The 22,274-nt window shown below is 41.6% G+C and overlaps 1 protein-coding gene across 1 annotated transcript in view; it reads right to left on the minus strand.

Annotated features, from left to right (window-relative positions):
* IL21R (interleukin 21 receptor) overlaps positions 1-22,274 on the minus strand; it is a 274,497-nt gene that overhangs the window by 162,063 nt on the left and 90,160 nt on the right. The window contains exon 3 of the mRNA XM_044089327.1: positions 17,259-17,379. Within this exon, the coding sequence (XP_043945262.1) occupies positions 17,259-17,379 (121 nt within the window). The remainder of the gene's footprint in view (positions 1-17,258; positions 17,380-22,274) is intronic.

The following is a 22,274-nucleotide window of genomic DNA, read 5'->3' on the forward strand; positions in this document are numbered from 1 at the left end:
ATCACTCAGAAAAGGGCTGATTCATTCCTAACTTACACAGAGGGTGATATGTCTCTGGATCACTCAGAAAAGGGCTGATTCATGCTTAACTTACACAGAGGGTGATATGTTTCTGGATCACTCAAGAAAGGGCTGATTCATGGTTAACTTACACAGAGGGTGATATGTCTCTGGATCACTCAGAAAAGGGCTGATTCATGCTTATCTTACACAGTGGGTGATATGTCTCTAGATCACTCATAAAAGGGCTCATTCATGCTTAACTTACACAGAGGGTGATATGTCTCTGGATCACTTAGAAAAGGGCTGATTCATGCTTAACTTACACAGAGAGTAATATGTCTCTGGATCACTCAGAAAAGGGCTGATTCATGCTTAACTTACACAGAGGGTGATATGTCTCTGGATCACTCAGGAAAGGGCTGATTCATGCTTAACTTACACAGAGGGTGATATGTCTCTGGATCACTCAGGAAAGGGCTGATTCATGCTTAACTTACACAGAGGGTGATATGTCTCTGTATCACTCAGAAAATGGCTGATTCATGCTTAACTGACACAGGGGGTGATATGTCTCTGGATCACTCAGAAAAGGGCTGATTCATGCCTAACTTACACAGAGGGTGATATGTCTCTGGATCACTCAGAAAAGGGCTGATTCATGCTTAACTTACACAGAGGGTGATATGTTTCAGGATCACTCAAGAAAGGGCTGATTCATGGTTAAGATACACAGAGGGTGATATGTCTCTGAGTCTGGATCACTCAGAAAAGGGCTGATTCATGCTTAACTTACACAGAGGGTGATATGTCTTTGGATCACTCAGAAAAGGGATGATTCATGGTTAACCTACACAGAGGGTGATATGTCTCTGGATCCTCAGAAAAGGGCTGATTCATGCCTAACTTACACAACAGGGTGATATGTCTCTGGATCACTCAGAAAAGGGCTGATTCATGCTTAACTTACACAGAGGGTGATATGTCTCTGGATCACTCAGAAAAGGGCTGATTCATGCTTAACTTACACAGAGGGTGATATGTCTCTGGGTCACTCAGAAAAGGGCTGATTCATGGTTAACCTACGCAGAGGGTGATATGTCTCTGGATCACTCAGAAAAGGGCTGATTCATGCTTAACCTACACAGAGGGTGATATGTTTCTGGATCACTCAGAAAAGGGCTGATTCATGCTTAACGGAGAGGGTGATATGTCTCTGGATCACACAGAAAAGGGCAGATTCATGCTTAACTTACACAGAGGGTGATATGTCTCTGTATCACTCAGAAAAGGGCTGATTCGTGCTTAACTTACACAGGGGGTGATATGTCTCTGAGTCACTCAGAAAAGGGCTGATTCATGCTTAACTTACACAGAGGGTGGTATGTCTCTGGATCACTCAGAAAAGGGCTGATTCATGCTTAACGTAGAGGGTGATATGTCTCTGGATCACTCAGAAAAGGGCTGATTGATGCTTAACTTACACAGGGGGTGATATGTCTCTGGATAACTCAGAAAAGGCTGATTCCTGCTTAAATTACAGAGGGTGATATGTCTCTGGATCACTCTGAAAAGGGCTGATTCCTGCTTAACTTACACAGAGTGTGATATGTCTGTGGATCACTCAGAAAAGGGGTGATTCATGCTTAACTTACACAGTGGGTGATATATCTTTGGATCACTTAGAAAAGGGCTGATTCATGCTTATAGGTTCATAGGTTGGTTCATAGGTTGGTACTAGGCTATCAGCCCTAGGGCCTATACAAGCCTAGCCATAACAATTCCCTGGCTATTTCTTCCCACACTATTTACTTCCCTGGACCTCTGTCTAGCAGGGTGACTGACGTGATGCCTGGGGTGAATTTCCTTTCTCCCATCCAATCGTCAAGGTTCCTTTTGAAGAGGACCAAAGAGGCACTCTGCTTGACATGTATGGGCAATCTATTCCAGAGTCTGGGGAGTCTCTGGGTCAGGAACCTATCCCTCCAGCAACTTTTGTTTATTGTGATGACAAGGTTTAGATCCCTGGAGCGTGTGGCTCTGAGGGATTGGGATTTCTTTAAGTGTAGCATGTCCAACAGCTCTGGGTTTGACATGGCCTTGTATGTTAAGCAAAGATCGCCTCTGAGTAGACGATATGCGACAGAGTATAGCTGGAGTTTTTTAAGGCGGTCAGTGTAGGGTATCTGTTTTAGGCCTGTGATTTTTTTAGTGAGGTATTTCTGTGGCCTTTCCAGTTGTTGCAGATGTCTTGAGAGGTACATACCAAATGGGGCATTCTATTCTATAATGGGTCTAATGAGGGATGAGTACAGTGGGATGATGACCTCCTTTTTTCTGGATGAAAAGCCCTTAGTGATGAGGTGTGCCACATAGAAGGATTTCCTGACTGTTGTGGCGATGTGGTTATCGAAGGTGAGACCACTGTCCACCTGTGTCCCTAAGTCTCTTATCATACTTTCGTTGTTTAGTGTACTGCCACCTAAATGGTAATTCATGGATACATGTTTTTTCCCAAAGGGGATAACTATACATTTCTTGGCATTGAGATTGAGCCCATGGCTCTGGTACCAAGCATCTGTTTCTGTAAGGCCCTTTTGTAGAGTATCCACATCATTTGGGGATTCAATAATGGCTCCCAGTTTGCAGTCATCTGCAAACTTTGTTATCCAGAGTCCCTTAGTGTTGGCCTATACTTCAGAGAAGTAGATGCCAAACAAGAGCGGTCCCAGGACTGAACCCAGAGGTACTCCACTTGTCACTTGTCTGGAGCTGGATTTGGAGTCGACTACTTTTACTTTATGTGGGTTCTATTAGTAAGCCAGTTAGCAACCTCTTGGGTGACGTAGGGATTAATGCCCAGCTTAGTAAGTTTATCTATGATTCCAGAGTGGGGGATGGTGTCAAAGGCCTTGGCAAGGTCTAGATAGGCTGTTTGGACCACCTTACCCTTGTCCATGGCTCTGGAGACTGATTCGAAGAAGTCAATCAAGTTCAGGAGACAAGATCGGCCCTTCACGAACCCAAACTGGGTGGGGTCCAGTGTTTGAAGGTTGCCAATGTCTTTGTTTATAAGTTCCATGACAATACACTCCATGGCCTTGCAGATAAGGCTTGTCAGACTGATGGGACGGTAGTTTCCGGGATCCAAGGTGGATCCCCCCTTGTGGATTGGGATAACTGTAGCTGTGCGCCACTCAGTGGGCACGAAATCTGAGGTGAGGCTATGATTAAACATGACACTTAGTTGAGGTGCCAGTTCATATTTTAGTTCATGTTGTACACAGCCCGGGATGTCATCTGGTCCCATGGATGCTGTATTAGCTTTGGAGAGTGTGTTTTTTACCTGTGTGGCCATTATTACCGGAATTTGGCAATCTTCCGGTATTGAGATGGTCCATTTAGGGGGTGAGAGGGGGGTGAAGTTGGCACTGAATCGAACTGCCACGATATTGGCAATATCCTTGGGATCAGTATATTTAATGCCATTCTGTTTAAGCTCAGAGCAGATCTGAACATTGCCATTTAGATTCTTGACATAGTTATAGAATGCCTTGTTGTTGTCTTTGGAATCTTTGGCAATTTTATTTTCATAACTAGCTTTGGAGGATTTTATGAGGGATCTCAGTTTGTTACTGAGGCTGGTAAGGAAGTTTTTTGCATCCTGGGATTTTCCTCTTTTCTGCAACAGTTTCTTCGTTTTGTTGTAAAGTTTGTTTATGGCAGGGGACCACCAGATTGGCTTCTTTTTTTTGGATGAGAGCATCTTGATTCTATTTGGTATGGCACGATTTATGCAAGAGTGGATGTGCTCGTACAGTGCCTTAGTGTGGGATTCAGCAGTTGAACTTTCAGCTCCCGTCTGCATGGGTGTCATGAAGTTTGTCACTTCTGACTTGAGTAGCATGAAGTTGGCTTTGGAGAAGTTTTTATGGAGGTTTCCTTACTGGGGGCTGGGGGTGGGATGTGGATGTTAAGGGTGATTAGCTTATGGTCAGACATGACTAACGAAGGGGTGACCATAGGTGTGGAGCATCGATTTCCCATGTTGGTAATGACCAGGTCTAGGATATTGGAACCACTGGTGGGACTATGGATTAGTTGATCCAGGGCGTTGGAATTTATGAATTCCAAGAACCGTTAGGCAAAGGTGTTGGTACACGAGTAGCTTTCCCAGTTAATGGCAGGGTAGTTAAAATCACCCAGTATTAGGGTGTTTGGTTCTATCTTAATATTTTCCAGTATGTTTAGAAAGGTGTAGTGAGAATCTTGGGGTATGGTGGAGGATCTGTAGCAAGCTACAATTTGGATTGCAGTCTTACCTAGTGTTAGTTGCACCTGGAGAATTTCAGATGCGTTGTGTTGGGTATCTAGCCTGGTGGTGTGAATATCCTTTGTGAATATTGACACTCCCCCACCTTTAGTGTTTTGGTCCTGCTTTGGTGGCCAAAAAGTGTGGTAAGAGTTGTAGCCTGGTATTGCAGGGGTGCTCTCTGGAGCCTTGAACCAGGTCTCAGCTACTGCACAGATATCGATGTTCTCCATTTTTAGGAGTGCCTCAAGAGAGTGCATTTTGAGGTTTAGACTTCTAGCACTGAGTAGCATTACCTTAAGATTTTGCATGCTTGTACCTGTTACGGTGGTGGTGTTGTTCTTTGAACTTTGCCTAAAAAAGGCACTATAGGGGTGGCAAGAGCCTTAGCCAGTAACCTGAATCCCAGAGGTGTCAGGTACAGACCATCTCTGGCAAAGCATCGTGGTCTGTCAATCATGTCGTCCCAGGCAGACAGATACTGGATCCCCTTTGAATGACACCAGAAGCTTAGCCAACTGTTGATGTCAATCATTTTGTCCTTATATTGTGGTATCATTCTGGGTGAAGGCAGGATGCTACTCAGGGCTAGGGTCATACCGGCCTGGGCCACATGATCCGAGAGCTCTTCCATGTCTCTTTTCATGTAGTCCAGGGAGGTACATCTCAAGTCATTCACTCCAACATGGACAATGACAGAGTCATATTTGTACTTGTTGTGGTGACTTGAGTGCATGCGTTATGTGGTGGATCCTGGCACCCGACAGGCAGCTGACTGTAATTTTCACCTTGTTCAACCTGGTGAGAGGGACATCAGTGTGCCAGACTATAGAGTCACCTATGACTAAAGTGTTAGGTACATTGTCTTGCCTTAGGGGCTGTTGCTGGGTGGCACACAGGTGTTTTGAACTATGTGACACTTTGGTTGTGATTGGTGTTTGTTTGCGTTTCAGCTTCAGAGGTCCTTGTTGCTTGGGCAGGTTACAGTTAAGGGCCTCTACATATGTGGATTTAGTGTTGCTATATGTGGGCATTGGTGGTGTGGGTTTAGAAGGGCTATGTGTTGCTTGAGGTGTAGTGTGGGTGTTAACCTTCTCCTCTTGACTGTCTAACACAATCTTGGGAGGAGAGAGGTTTGCTTCCATTTTGGCTATGTAAGTGCATTTCTCACAGGTTGTAGTGTTGGGTGGTAGGAGGAGAGGGTTGTCTGTGTACATGAGGCAATTGCTGCATTGCCCCAGTATGCCCATATTCACCAGGTGGACAGGAGAAATCACCGGTAGCTGACCCTTGGACATGCCTGGTTTGATACTTTTTTTTTTTTTTTTTTTTAAAGTACAGGAGCTGTTTTCCCTTACCTTAGCAAGGTACTTTGCAATTATAGGCTGTTTAGTGCCTACTATTAATTTCTCCTTATTAACAAGGAGAGTTGAGTGCTTGTATCAGTTTAAGGCTTCCTAGTGCTTTCCAGCAGGTATTAGAGAAAGTGCTTTTCAAAGGGATGCTTAAAAGTAAGATGAAAAAAAATGCACACAGCAGTGTGCACTAGAGAAGGTAGACGTGAAAGTAGGTAACTTAAGTTTTACCTGTTTAAAAAGTTAAGGTTTAGTGGAGAGTTACTATTTTTAAAACAGCAAGATGGGTTGAAAGGGGTGATTACTTTTGTATTCTGGTACTATGGAATACAGTAGGATGGCCAATAAATTTAAATAGTTGATGGGGAGGGGGTTTGATTTAGTGATTACTCACACAAGCCACTGAAAGTAGAGAGGAAATGAGATATATGGTCAGATTAACATAAGAGGCAGGCAACTAGAAAGACAGTGGCATTTAACAAGTCAACTATGACTGGGTGGGTGGGAAGGTGGGAAAAAAATTCTGCCTAACTCAGAAGAGAGAGAGAGCTGTGGTCTCTTTTGAAGTTTTAATATGCTGTTAAAGCAGAATGCAGGTAAAACACAAGGTAAAGAAAACAAACTACAGTATTTAAAAAAAACAAAATACAAAAAATAAAAGCAAACTAAGCTTTCCTTCACAGCAAAGTGTAGCAGAGTCTGGATGAGCCTTTCTTGTAACTTACACAGAGGGGGATATGTCTCTGGATCACTCAGAAAATGTCTGACTCATGCTTAACTTAGAGGGTGATATGTCTCTGGATCACTCAGAAAAGGGCTGATACATGCTTAACTTACACAGAGAGTGATATGTTTCTGGATCACTCAGAAAAGGGCTGATTCATGCTTAACTTACACAGAGGGTGATATGTCTCTGTATCACTCAGAAAAGGGCTGATTCATGCTTAACTTACACAGAGGGTGATATGTCTCTGGGTCACTCAGAAAACGGCTGATTCATGGTTAACATACACAGAGGTTGATATGTCTCTGGATCACTCAGAAAAGGACTGATTCATGCTTAACCTACACAGAGGGTGATATGTCTGTGGATCACTCAGAAAAGGGCTATTCATGCTTAACTTACACAGTGGGTGATATATCTCTGGATCACTCAGAAAAGGGCAGATTCATGCTTAACTTACACAGAGGGTGATATGTCTCTGGATCACTCAGAAAATGGCTGACTCATGCTTAACTTAGAGGGTGATATGTCTCTGGGTCATTCAGAAAAAGGCTGATACATGCTTAACTTACACAGAGGGTGATATGTCTCTGGATCACTCAGAAAAGGGCTGATTCATGGTTAAAGTAGAGGGTGATATGTCAATGGATCACTCAGAAAAGGGCTGATTCATGTTTAAAGTAGAGGGTGATATGTCAATGGATCACTCAGAAAAGGGCTGATTCATGCTTAACGTAGAGGGTGATATGTCTCTGGATCACTCAGAAAAGGGCTGATTCATGCTTAACACACAGAGGGTGATATGTCTCTGGATCACTCAGAAAAGGGCTGATTCATGCTTAACGTAGAGGGTGATATGTCTCTGGATCACTCAGAAAAGGGCTGATTCATGCTTAACTTACACAGAGGGTGATATGTCTCTGGATCACTCAGGAAAGGGCTGATTCATGCTTAAGGGTGATATGTCTCTGGATCACTCAGAAAAGGGCTGATTCATGCTTAAGAGGGTGATATGTCTCTGGATCACTCAGAAAAGGGCTGATTCATGCTTAACATAGAGGGTGATATGTCTCTGGATCACTCAGAAAAGGGCTGATTCATGCTTAACTTACACAGAGGGTGATATGTCTCTGTATCACTCAGAAAAGCGCTGATTCATGCTTAAAGTACAGAGGGTGATATGTCTCTGGATCACTCAGAAAAGGGCTGATTCATGCTTAACTTACACAGAGGGGGATATGTCTCTGGATCACTCAGAAAAGGGCTGATTCATGCTTAACTTACACAGAGGGTGATATGTCTCTGGATCACTCAGAAAAGGGCTGATTCATGCTTAACTTACACAGAGGGTGATATGTCTCTGGATCACTCAGAAAAGGGCTGATTCATGCTTAACTTACACAGAGGGTGATATGTCTCTGGGTCACTCAGAAAAGGGCTGATTCATGGTTAACCTACACAGAGGGTGATATGTCTCTGTATCACTCAGGAAAGGGCTGATTCATACTTAACTTACACAGGGGGTGATATGTCTCTGGATCACTCAGAAAAGGGCTGATTCATGCTTAACCTACACAGAGGGTGATATGTCTCTGGATCACTCAGAAAAGGGCTGATTCATGCTTATCTTACACAGTGGGTGATATGTCAATGGATCACTCAGAAAAGGGCTGATTCATGCTTAACGTAGAGGGTGATATGTCTCTGGATCACTCAGAAAAGGGCTGATTCATGCTTAACTTACACAGAGGGTGATATGTCTCTGTATCACTCAGAAAAGGACTGATTCATGTTTAACTTACACAGAGGGTGATATGTCTCTGGATCACTCAGAAAAGGGCTGATTCATGCTTAACTTACACAGAGGGTGATATGTCTCTGGATCACTCAGAAAAGGGCTGATTCGTGCTTAACTTACACAGAGGGTGATATGTCTCTGGATCACTCAGAAAAGGGCTGATTCATGCTTAACTTACACAGAGGGTGATATGTCTCTGTATCACTCAGAAAAGGGCTGATTCATGCTTAACTTACACAGGGGTGATATGTCTCTGGATCACTCAGAAAAGGGCTGATTCATGCTTAACTTACACAGAGGGTGATATGTCTCTGGATCACTCAGAAAAGGGCTGATTCATGCTTAACCTACACAGAGGGTGATATGTCTCTGGATCACTGAGAAAAGGGCTGATTCATGCTTAACGTAGAGGGTGATATGTCTCTGGATCACTCAGAAAAGGGCTGATTAATGCTTAACTTACACAGGGGTGATATGTCTCTGCATCACTCAGAAAAGGGCTGATTCCTGCTTAAATTACGCAGAGAGTGATATGTCTCTGGATCACTCAGAAAAGGGCTGATTCCTGCTTAACTTACACAGAGGGTGATATGTCTGTGGATCACTCAGAAAAGGGCTATTCATGCTTAACTTACACAGTGGGTGATATATCTCTGGATCACTCAGAAAATGGCTAATTCATGCCTAACTTATACAGAGGGTGATATGTCTCTGGATCACTCAGAAAAGGGCTGATTCATGCTTAACTTACACAGAGGGGGATATGTCTCTGGATCACTTAGAAAAGGGCTGATTCATGCTTAACTTACACAGAGGGGGATATGTCTCTGGATCACTTAGAAAAGGGCTGATTCGTGCTTAACTTACACAGGGGTGATATGTCTCTGCATCACTCAGAAAAGGGCTGATTCCTGCTTAACTTACACAGAGGGTGATATGTCTCTGGATCACTCAGAAAAGGGCTGATTCATGCTTAACTTACACAGAGGGTGATATGTCTCTGTATCACTCAGAAAAGGGCTGATTCATGCTTAACTTACACAGAGGGTGATATGTCTCTGGATCACTCAGGAAAGGGCTGATTCATGCTTAACTTACAGAGAGGGTGATATGTCTCTGGATCACTCAGAAAAGGGCTGATTCATGCTTAACCTACACAGAGGGTGATATGTCTCTGGATCACTCAGAAAAGGGCTGATTCATGCTTAACTTACACAGAGGGTGATATGTCTCTGGATCACTCAGAAAAGGGCTGATTCATGCTTAACTTACACAGAGGGTGATATGTCTCTGGGTCACTCAGAAAAGGGCTGATTCATGGTTAACCTACACAGAGGGTAATATGTCTCTGGATCACTCAGAAAAAGGCTGATTCATGCTTAACCTACACAGAGGTGGATATGCCTCTGGATCACTCAGAAAAGGGCTGATTCATGCTTAACATAGAGGGTGATATGTCTCTGGATCACTCAGAAAAGGGCTGATTAATGCTTAACTTACACAGAGTGTGATATGTCTCTGTATCACTCAGAAAAGGGCTGATTCATGCTTAACCTACACAGAGGGTGATATGTCTCTGGATCACTCAGAAAAGGGCTGATTCATGCTTAACGTAGAGGGTGATATGTCTCTGGATCACTCAGAAAAGGGCTGATTCATGCTTAACTTACACAGAGGGTGATATGTCTCTGGATCATGCAGAAAAGCACTGATTCATGCTTAAAGTAGAGGGTGATATGTCTCTGGATCACTCAGAAAAGGGCTGATTCATGCTTAACTTACACAGAGGGTGATATGTCTCTGGATCACTCAGAAAAGGGCTGATTCATGCTTAACTTACACAGAGGGTGATATGTCTCTGGATCACTCAGAAAAGGGCTGATTCCTGCTTAAATTACACAAAGGGTGATATGTCTCTGGATCACTCAGAAAAGGGCTAATTCATGCCTAACTTACACAGAGGGTGATATGTCTCTGGATCACTCAGAAAAGGGCTGATTCATGGTTAACCTACACAGAGGGTGATATGTCTCTGGATCACACAGAAAAGGGCTGATTCATGTTTAAAGTAGAGGGTGATATGTCTCTGGATCACTCAGAAAAGGGCTGATTCATGCTTAACTTACACAGAGGGTGATATGTCTCTGGATCATGCAGAAAAGCACTGATTCATGCTTAAAGTAGAGGGTGATATGTCTCTGGATCACTCAGAAAAGGGCTGATTCATGCTTAACTTACACAGAGGGTGATATGTCTCTGGATCACTCAGAAAAGGGCTGATTCGTGCTTAACTTACACAGGGGTGATATGTCTCTGCATCACTCAGAAAAAGGCTGATTCCTGCTTAAATTACACAAAGGGTGATATGTCTCTGGATCACTCAGAAAAGGGCTGATTCCTGCTTAACTTACACAGAGGGTGATATGTCTGTGGATCACTCAGAAAAGGGCTATTCATGCTTAACTTACACAGTGGGTGATATATCTCTGGATCACTCAGAAAAGGGCAGATTCATGCTTAACTTACACAGAGGGTGATATGTCACTGGATCACTCAGAAAATGGCTGACTCATGCTTAACTTAGAGGGTGATATGTCTCTGGGTCACTCAGAAAAGGGCTGATACATGCTTAACTTACACAGGGGGTGATATGTCTCTGGATCACTCAGAAAAGGGCTGATTCATGGTTAACTTACACAGAGAGTGATATGTCTCTGGATCACTCAGAAAAGGGCTGATTCGTGCTTAACTTACACAGAGGGTTGTATGTCTTTGGTTCACTCAAAAAAGGGCTGATTCATGCTTAACTTACACAGAGGGTGATATGTCTCTGGATCACTCAGAAAAGGGCTAATTCATGCCTAACTTATACAGAGGGTGATATGTCTCTGGATCACTCAGAAAAGGGCTGATTCATGGTTAACCTACACAGAGGCTGATATGTCTCTGGATCACTCAGAAAAGGGCTGATTCATGCTTAACCTACACAGAGGGTGACACGTCTCTGGATCACTCAGAAAAGGACTGATTCATGCTTAACCTACACAGAGGGTGATATGTCTGTGGATCACTCAGAAAAGGGCTATTCATGCTTAACTTACACAGTGGGTGATATATCTCTGGATCACTCAGAAAAGAGCAGATTCATGCTTAACTTACACAGAGGGTGATATGTCTCTGGATCACTCAGAAAATGGCTGACTCATGCTTAACTTAGAGGGTGATATGTCTCTGGGTCACTCAGAAAAGGGCTGATACATGCTTAACTTACACAGAGGGTGATATGTCTCTGGATCACTCAGAAAAGGGCTGATTCATGCTTAACTTACACAGAGGCTGATATGTCTCTGGATCACTCAGAAAAGGGTTAATTCATGCCTAACTTACACAGAGGGTGATATGTCTCTGGATCACTCAGAAAAGGGCTGATTCATGGTTAACCTACACAGAGGGTGATATGTCTCTGGATCACACAGAAAAGGGCTGATTCATGTTTAAAGTAGAGGGTGATATGTCTCTGGATCACTCAGAAAAGGGCTGATTCATGCTTAACGTAGAGGGTGATATGTCTCTGGATCACTCAGAAAAGGGCTGATTCATGCTTAACTTACACAGAGGGTGATATGTCTCTGGATCATGCAGAAAAGTGCTGATTCATGCTTAAAGTAGAGGGTGATATGTCTCTGGATCACTCAGAAAAGGGCTGATTCATGCTTAACTTACACAGAGGGTGATATGTCTCTGGATCACTCAGAAAAGGGCTGATTCGTGCTTAACTTACACAGGGGTGATATGTCTCTGCATCACTCAGAAAAAGGCTGATTCCTGCTTAAATTACACAAACGGTGATATGTCTGTGGATCACTCAGAAAACGGCTGATTCCTGCTTAACTTACACAGAGGGTGATATGTCTGTGGATCACTCAGAAAAGGGCTATTCATGCTTAACTTACACAGTGGGTGATATATCTCTGGATCACTCAGAAAAGGGCAGATTCATGCTTAACTTACACAGAGGGTGATATGTCTCTGGATCACTCAGAAAATGGCTGACTCATGCTTAACTTAGAGGGTGATATGTCTCTGGGTCATTCAGAAAAGGGCTGATACATGCTTAACTTACACAGGGGGTGATATGTCTCTGGATCACTCAGAAAAGGGCTGATTCATGGTTAACTTACACAGAGAGTGATATGTCTCTGGATCACTCAGAAAAAGGCTGATTCATGCTTAACTTACACAGAGGGTTGTATGTCTTTGGTTCACTCAAAAAAGGGCTGATTCATGCTTAACTTACACAGAGGGTGATATGTCTCTGTATCACTCAGAAAAGGGCTAATTCATGCCTAACTTATACAGAGGGTGATATGTCTCTGGATCACTCAGAAAAGGGCTGATTCGTGGTTAACCTACACAGAGGCTGATATGTCTCTGGATCACACAGAAAAGGGCTGATTCATGCTTAACCTACACAGAGGGTGACACGTCTCTGGATCACTCAGAAAAGGGCTGATTCATGCTTAACGCAGAGGGTGGTATGTCTCTGGATCACTCAGAAAAGGGCTGATTCATGCTTAACTTACACAGAGGGGGATATGTCTCTGGATCACTTAGAAAAGGGCTGATTCGTGCTTAACTTACACAGGGGTGATATGTCTCTGCATCACTCAGAAAAGGGCTGATTCCTGCTTAAATTACACAGAGAGTGATATGTCTCTGGATCACTCAGAAAAGGGCTGATTCCTGCTTAACTTACACAGAGGGTGATATGTCGATATGTCTGTGGATCACTCAGAAAAGGGCTATTCATGCTTAACTTACACAGTGGGTGATATATCTCTGGATCACTCAGAAAATGGCAGATTCATGCTTAACTTACACAGAGGGTGATATATCTCTGGATCACTCAGAAAATGGCTGACTCATGCTTAACTTAGAGGGTGATATGTCTCTGGGTCCCTCAGAAAAGGGCTGATACATGCTTAACTTACACAGAGGGTGATATATCTCTGGATCACTCAGTAAAGGGCTGATTCATGCTTAACTTACACAGAGCGTGATATGTCTCTGGATCACTCAGAAAAGGGCTGATTCATGCTTAACTTACACAGAGGGTTATATGTCTATGGGTCACTCAGAAAAGGGCTGATTCATGCTTAACTTACACAGAGGGTGATATGTCTCTGGATCTCTCAGAAAAGGGCTAATTCATGCCTAACTTACACAGAGGGTGATATGTCTCTGGATCACTCAGAAAAGGGCTGATTCATGCTTAACATAAACAGAGGGTGATGTGGTTCTGGTTCACTCAGAAAAGGGCTGATTCATGGTTAACCTACACAGAGGGTGATATGTCTCTGGATCACTCAGAAAATGGCTGATTCATGCTTAACGTAGAGGGTGATATGTCTCTGGATCACTCAGAAAAGAGCTGATTCATGCTTAACTTACACAGGGGGTGATATGTCTCTGGATCACTCAGAAAAGGGCTGATTCATGCCTAACTTACACAGAGGGTGATATGTCTCTGGATCACTTAGAAAAGGGCTGATTCATGCTTAACTTACACAGAGGGTGATATGTCTCTGGATCACTCAGAAAAGGGCTGATTCATGCTTATCTTACACAGTGTGTGATATGTCTCTAGATCACTCAGAAAAGGGCTGATTCATGCTTAACTTACAAAGAGGGTGATATGTCTCTGGATCACTCAGAAAAAGTCTGAGTCTTGCTTAACTTACACAGCGGGTGATATGTCTCTAGATCACTCAGAAAAAGGATGATTCATTCTTATCTTACACAGAGGGTGATATGTCTCTGGATCACTCAGAAAATGGCTGACTCATGCTTAACTTAGAGGGTGATATGTCTCTGGATCACTCAGAAAAGGGCTGATACATGCTTAACCTACACAGAGGGTGATATGTCTCTGGATCACTCAGAAAAGGGCTGATTCATGCTTAACTTACACAGAGAGTGATATGTCTCTGGATCACTCAGAAAAGAGCTGATTCATGCTTAACTTACACAGAGGGTGATATGTCTCTGGGTCACTCAGAAAAGGGCTGATTCATGCTTAACTTACACAGAGGGTGATATGTCTCTGGATCACTCAGAAAAGGGCTGATTCATGCTTAACTTACACAGAGGGTGATATGTCTCTGGATCCCTCAGGAAAGGGCTGATTCATGCTTAACTTACACAGGGGGTGATATGTCTCTGGGTCACTCAGAAAAGGGCTGATTCATGGTTAACCTACCCAGAGGGTGATATGTCTCTGCTCACTCAGAAAAGGGCTGATTCATGCTTAACCTACACAGAGGGTGATATGTCTCTGGATCACTCAGAAAAGGGCTGATCCATGCTTAACGTAGAGGGTGATATGTTTCTGGATCACTCAGAAAAGGGCTGATTCATGCTTAACTTACACAGAGGGTGATATGTCTCTGTATCACTCAGAAAAGGGATGATTCATGCTTAACTTACACAGGGGGTGATATGTCTTTGGATCCTCAGAAAAGGGCTGATTCATGCCTAACTTACACACAGGGTGATATGCTCTGGATCACTCAGAAAAGGGCTGATTCATGCTTATCTTACACAGAGGGTGATATGTCTCTGGATCACTCAGAAAAGGTCTGATTCTTGCTTAACGTAGAGGGTGATATGTCTCTGGATCACTCAGAAAAGGGCTGATTCCTGCTTAATTTACACAGAGGGTGATATGTCTATGGATCACTCAAAAAAGCCTGAGTCTTGCTTAACTTACACAGAGGGTGATATGTCTCTGGATCACTCAGAAAAAGGCTGATTCATGCTTAACTTACACAGAGGGTGATATGTCTCTGGATCACTCAGAAAATGGATGACTCATGCTTAACTTAGAGGGTGATATATCTCTGGATCACTCAGAAAAGGGCTGATACATGCTTAACTTACACAGAGGGTGATATGTCTCTGGATCACTCAGAAAAGGGCTGATTCATGCTTAACTTACACAGAGGGTGATATGTCTCTGTATCACTCAGAAAAGGGCTGATTCATGCTTAACTTGCACAGGGGGTGATATGTCTCTGGATCACTCAGAAAAGGGCTGATTCATGCCTAACTTACACAGAGGGTGATATGTCTCTGGATCTCTAAGAAAAGGGCTGATTCTTGCTTAACTTACACAGAGGGTGATATGTCTCTAGATAACTCAGAAAAGGGCTGATTCATGCTTAACTTAAAGGGTGATATGTCTGTGGATCACTCAGAAAAGGCTGATTCATGCTTAACTTACACAGAGGGTGATATCTCTCTGGATCACTCAGAAAAGGGCTGATTCATGCTTAACTTACACAGGGGGTGATATGTCTCTGGATCACTCAGAAAAGGGCTGATTCATGGTTAACACACAGAGGATGATATGTCTCTGCATCACTCAGAACATGGTTGATTCATGCTTAACTTACACAGAGGGTGATATGTCTCTGAATCACTAAGAAAAGGGCTGATTCATGCTTAACTTACACAGAGGGTTATATGTCTCTGGATCACTCAGAAAAGGGCTGATTCATGCTTAACTTACACAGAGGGTGATATGTCTCTGGATCACTCAGAAAAGGGCTGATTCATGCTTAACTTACACAGAGGATGATATGTCTCTGGATCACTCAGAAAAGGACTCATTCATGCTTTACTTACACAGAGGATGATATGTCTCTGGATCACTCAGAAAAGGACTGATTCTTGCTTAACTTACACAGAGGGTGATATGTCTCTGGGTCACTCAGAAAAAGGCTGATTCATGGTTAACTTACACAGAGGGTGATATGTCTCTGGATCACTCAGAAAAAGCCTGAGTCTTGCTTAACTTACACAGAGGGTGATATGTCTCTGGGTCTCTCAGAAAAGGGCTGATTCACGGTTAACCTGCACAGAGGGTGATATGTCTCTGGATCACTCAGAAAAGGGCTGCTTCATGCTTAACATAGAGGGTGATATGTCTCTGGATCACTCAGAAAAGGGCTGATTCATGCTTACCTTACACAGAGGGTGATATGTCTCTGTATCACTCAGAAAAGGGCTGATTCATGCTTAACTTACACAGGGGGTGATATGTCTCTGGATCACTCAGAAAAGGACTGATTCATGCTTAACTTACACAGAGGGTGATATGTCTCTGTATCATTCAGAAAAGGGCTGATTCATGCTTAACTTACACAGGGGGTGATATGTCTCTGGATCACTCAGAAAAGGGCTGATTCATGCCTAACTTACACAGAGGGTGATATGTCTTTGGATCACTCAGAAAAGGGCTGATTCATACTTAACTTACACAGAGGGTGATATTTCTCTGGATCACTCAAGAAAGGGCTGATTCATGGTTAACTTACACAGAGGGTGATATGTCTCTGGATCACTCAGAAAAGGGCTGATTCATGCTTATCTTACACAGTGGGTGATATGTCTCTAGATCAGTCCGAAAAGGGCTGATTCATGCTTAACTTACACAGAGGGTGATATGTCTCTGGAGCACTCAGAAAAAGCCTGAGTCTTGCTTAACTTACACAGAGGGTGATATGTCTCTGGATCACTCAGAAAACGGCTGATTCATGGTTAACTTACACAGAGGGTGATATGTCTCTGGGTCACTCAGAAAAGGGCTGATTCATGCTTAACTTACACAGCGGGTGATATGTCTCTGGGTCACACTGCCACAAGCAGTGGTAGCATCTATGATAGTAATGAGGTTCACGGATGCCTGCAGTATATGGAAGTAGAGATTATGATGATGTAGCTAAGGGCTAGCCGAACATTTTGGGCAAATTAAAAAAAATATAAGTTACCTTCTATCAGCATTTCCATATACCTGTATGTAGACATTTGGGCAATTCTGAAGTTAGACTAAGTGCATATGAAGACAGGAAGCCTATATCATAATAAAACAGTCTGGAATCATTTCAAAATGTAGAATAACTGACCACCCAACTCTCCCAAAGTTACAACCATATCACTTGGAAAAAACACATCTGCCTTATGTCATTCAGATATTTATGAGTAAATAGTATATGGGAGGGCACTCACCAGCTGGCTGTTAGTTTGTATGAGACCCCCGTAGTTGCACTGTGGTCAGTTTCAAAGGTGCAGTTCAATGGGAAATTCTGAGTGTAGTCTGTAATGCACGTCACATTTTTGTAGCATATAGCTGAAAAAAACAGAAAGTTAATAAGAGATCTTACTGCAACTTCAGCAAGAATAAGAAAGAACGCATTTTTATTCTGTACATCACAGTCAATAAATGGTATTGATAACTATATTTAGCACAGTATAGTGAAATTTATGGGTTTCACTTCTGACCTTTTCACCATCCAACTTTGATACAACTGAGTAAAAAGGTGTCCACATCCACATACTGTTAAGCTAAATGTTAATACTTTTACAAGGCTTGTTGCTAATGGAATAACAGTCTTACGTTTTATTTGCTATAGATATGTGGTGTATTTCTAAACAAAAGACAGTCACTCCTAGTATAGTTTAAGGCACTTGTATGATACAAAACTAATTATAATTTTTTTTATATCTAAACTATGTGTTGTGACAAATTTAAGGGCAGAGTTTATACATGCTTAAGTTCCATGATTGTAGTACAATACCCTTACTGATTTCAGTGTTAGCACCACTAAAGCAGATTTAAGAACACAATGTGATAATTCACTTGGGCCCATCACTAGCAGAGAACCTCAGAAATTCTACAACCTATTTATCATGTTAAGGTGTGGGCTATACTGCTTTCACTGCCCTTGTGAATACTGGACTCAGTAGTGTACCCATTATGCTGTCATCAGTGTGTTGATGCCAAATCATGCTGGTATTGGAGGATAATCCCAGAAGTAGCATCCTTTTGGTAAAGGAGATAGGGCAGAAAGTCCCACAGAAATGAGGGCCTCTTTGCAACTTGAGTGATACTTGTCATTGTTGCATTTCGCACTGGGTATTAAACTAGTTTGGATCTGTGGCCTACTGGAAGCAAAGATTTGTTGTAGGGAACATGCTCATGGAGATTTGAGGAAAAATAAGACTAAGCTAACACAGATGATGAGGCTAGGACACTAAAAGAAGGAGGAGAAGTTAAAAGGGAAGCAGATATGATGAAATATTCAAAGTAACCATTACCAGCTTTTTGTGTTTAAGGATCTTTTCCTCTGCAGCTAACATATAACTTTTTTACTGTCTTTTCTTTCTTTCTTTCTTTACTTATTTATTGGATTGGGAGGGTGGCCTAATGGTTAAGGTGTTTGCCTTACAAACACAACGTGCAGGGTTTGAGTCTCCCAAGGGATAATTGGCTAGGCTTACAATGGCTCGCAAGGGCAGTTAGCCTAGTACTAACCCTTGAACTGGGTAAACCCAATGAGTGTAACTTGACCTTTTCAGAGGTGAGTTGGGGAGCATGGCCTATATATATATATGTGACTTACACAGACTCTCACAGTAAGCAAATGAAGACTTGGGGAATCAAACACAGGACTACAGAATGAAGCTTGCTAGTGGTTCATAGTTATTATCTTTGCACCAAACATACAGAGAACTGCCCCAGACCTTTGAGTCACTCAACAAAATCAACCCCTTTAAATAAAACATGAAGTAATAGAAAACCTGTTCACTTGCCACTATATAGCAGATAAACCTTTTGTTGACAAAATAGTTCTCCAAAGAGAGATGTACATTTGAATGAACTGATTCATCCATTAATTTAATGCTTTTGTCATTATGACAACCGATATCACTCAGTCTACTAGAGGTCTGAAGCATATAGTTTGTTGATAAACAGCCATCTGAACAAAAATTCTTAGCAAAAAGGTATTACTTTGGGTGTTGGTATGGTAATGAAAATTGTAAATTCACTTTATAAAATTTGATGCTGATTCTGTATGTGACTGTAAATCTGCATAGTACACAGAGAAAATCTGTTGAGGTGTTATAGAAAGTGAAATACCCTTAAAAATTAACTTTGTTTTTCTTTCTAATTAAAAGTAACTGCTGCACCTGTGAGCAGACACCCTAGTTTGACTTAATTCATTATTTTATGCTGTTTAATGCCCCCCCCCCCCAATTTTATTCAAACACTGAATGATTGTGGTCTGGTAGCCTGTTAAAATGGAGCAGCCCTGGACATTGCCAAGCCTGATGGTAGCAGTTCCGCATGCAGTGACTGATGATCTTCACATGTAGGGGTTCAGTGACCCTTTTGGGGAGAACAACCGTTTGGAAATATTAGTGAATGGTCAACTATTTGTTCCACAGAGGTTTTATATAAGACAGACAAAAGTTACCAGATCATATCACATGTGCGTAGGAAGTTCTGTGTTTACTAGACTTCCTCTCTTTACTACCAGCCAGTCAGCACTTAGAGGTTGGAAGCCAATGGCCTTTATTCAGCCATTGTATTATTCTAAAAGTTTAAAACTAACTCTAACTTTAAAGTTAACTTTAACACCCACAGGCTGGATCATTTATTTTGCCAGTCACAGGAACATAACAGTAGGGTGGCCTTCTATGACTGTTTGAAGAAATATCAAATGTTAATTTTTTAAATCTGGCAGTGAAAATTTGATTCTTGTGTAAAGAAGCTAGAGAGGCATAGGAGAATGCATGCTGGCATTTGCCACTCTCCTTTCTGATACATTAACTAAAGACAAATGTCTTTATGTTCTGATGCATTAACTGAAGACAAGTGTCTTTATGCCTGGGGCTATTTCATTGTAAATTTAACATATAAAATTTGATGCTGATTCTGCATGTGAACTTGCAAATCTGCATAGTACTCAGAGGAAATCCACTGAGTTGTTTTAGAAAGGTGTTATATCTATTGCCTATTTATTGTTCTACTTGCAATTAAAGAAGGAAACTGTTACTTGCACTTTCAATACAAGTAAATGTATAAGCTACATGCACCCAACTCATTTCTGTTTGCACCAAAAACAAATTTAGTATGTTAATTTTGAATACTATATGTGTGACAAATGGTATAATGTAACAAGCTCTTTCAAGTTAGTCCTGCATATGCTTCTATTTGTTTGTTTTATAGTGTATGCTTCTTCTCAAACCAGAACATGTTTTTTATAAATGGCTAATTTTATTTGTTAGTGCATCATTTAAAGCTATGAGCACTACCATGGAAAAGCACACACATCTTTTATATAATTCTTAGTTGCTTGTGTTAATATCAACTAAGACTAGGCAATTATTTGAATAGTATCTCTGTAAACTGATTATAATTATAATGATTAATGTAAGTCTAATTAATAATTAATTATCTCTGTAAACTCTCTTAGTCATCCCTAAAGAAAGGATCTACTCTGCAAATTAGTGAAGTGAACAGGAATGTCAACAGACAAAGCTGTCCTTGTGCTTCTTCTTACAGGTAACAGGGCTGCATTTATTCATTTTGTGGTACCAGCTTTGTCCTGGTCAGAAATGGAGGCGGGGGAGCAAAAACACAAAGCACTGAAAATGCTGTTTTTAGTTAGATTTTACTGAATTTTTAAACAGCATAATAGTTGCACAGCAGTTAACATTGCTGCTTGACAGTGTTTGGTTCTCCAGTTTGACTCTCAACTGGGCTGAACTCTGTGCATGAAATGCCCTCTTTATTTTCATTTTTTTTTTTGCCAGGTGCTTGTGATTCTTTCCATAGCACAAAGAACATTTTCAAACAGTGTGTGTGTGTGTGTGTGTGTGTGTGTGTGTGTGTGTGTGTGTGTGTGTGTGTAGGTGTCTGTTGTCTTTGACTGTGAGTCTGTGTGTGGGTGTCCTATGCTGGACTGACATCCTAGCCAGAATTAGTTTCTTTGATTTGACAGGACAGGCTTCAGTGCCTCTGTGACTCAGTGAATAAGTAGCTAATCTCAGAATGAATGGGTTGTTGCACTTATTACAACTAGGTAAGAAGAAATATGACATTGCTAAGATTAAATCTCCCATGTACAAGAATGGTCTTGTTAACAGTTATGCATGCAACAATGTCATCATATAATTAAGTATATTTTCAGAGTTACATAAAACAAGATAGATAGATATATCCAGGTATAACCTGAGTCAATGATTTTATAGTATATGTAGTTTCAGAGCAGCATATAAATGGCTATGTGATTGACAATAATATTCAGATTTTTCCATAAAATTAAACTACTGTTGACATTTTTCTTAAACCTGTTAAACAAATTAAATGATTTATACATATTTAAAAAAGAGTTAACCTAAATATTGTGTGATGTGTCATCTTTCCTTCCAGTTACATGTAATGTGATATTTAATCATTAGGGATATGTACTATAACATTTCCAGTCTTCACTGCCAGTTAAATATTATGTATTGATTAGTTTAACTAATGGGTTTCACAACCTCAGAAGTCCATGCATGCATGCTGTAAACTCCCATTATCTTAACAACATTATTTACTTATGAGTGAGACACTATGGTAGCCAGATACAAGGATAAATTGTTATAAATAGTTTTGTATTGTTACTAAACTAGGCATATATCAGTTCATCATGGGTGCCCAGTTATGTAAGCTTAGCCGGGTTCCTATTACGAGAGCGAAGATTCCTTTAGGTGAATACAAAGACGTCGACCTGTATTGCGCGAAGTACGTAAACTGCAATAGTTCAAAACCACGAAGTTCGAAATGTCGATTTGTTTTGGTTGGCCCATCTGCGGTATAGCTCCATAAGGTAAGTGTGCAATAGATAGGAATTTAGTGTTAGGATTTGGGTTAAGATAAGTGCATTGATAGGTAATGTATGTAAGCATTAGTGTAGTGTTAGAAGTAGGTGTTTTTTAAAATGTATGTATGTGTTTTATTTGTTTTGTTTGGGTGTATGTGTGTAGGGGAAGTGTGCGGTAGTTACGGACCTAAGGGTTAGGGAGGGTTAAGGATAGTGCATAGTTAGGTAGGTAGTATGTAGCGGGTGGTGGGGTTGGCCAACTATTACAGGTCGATATTTTTTTTTCGCAATTTAGTGCATTCGGGATTTTCGCAGTTCACGGTAAAGGGGTCGACGTTTAGGTATTCGCGCTTAGGGATTTTCGCTTTCATAA

This window comes from Protopterus annectens, chromosome 12.part0 (assembly GCF_019279795.1).
Source record: "Protopterus annectens isolate FY-2018-M chromosome 12.part0, PAN1.0, whole genome shotgun sequence".
In the NCBI taxonomy this organism is placed as follows: Eukaryota; Metazoa; Chordata; order Ceratodontiformes; family Protopteridae; genus Protopterus; species Protopterus annectens.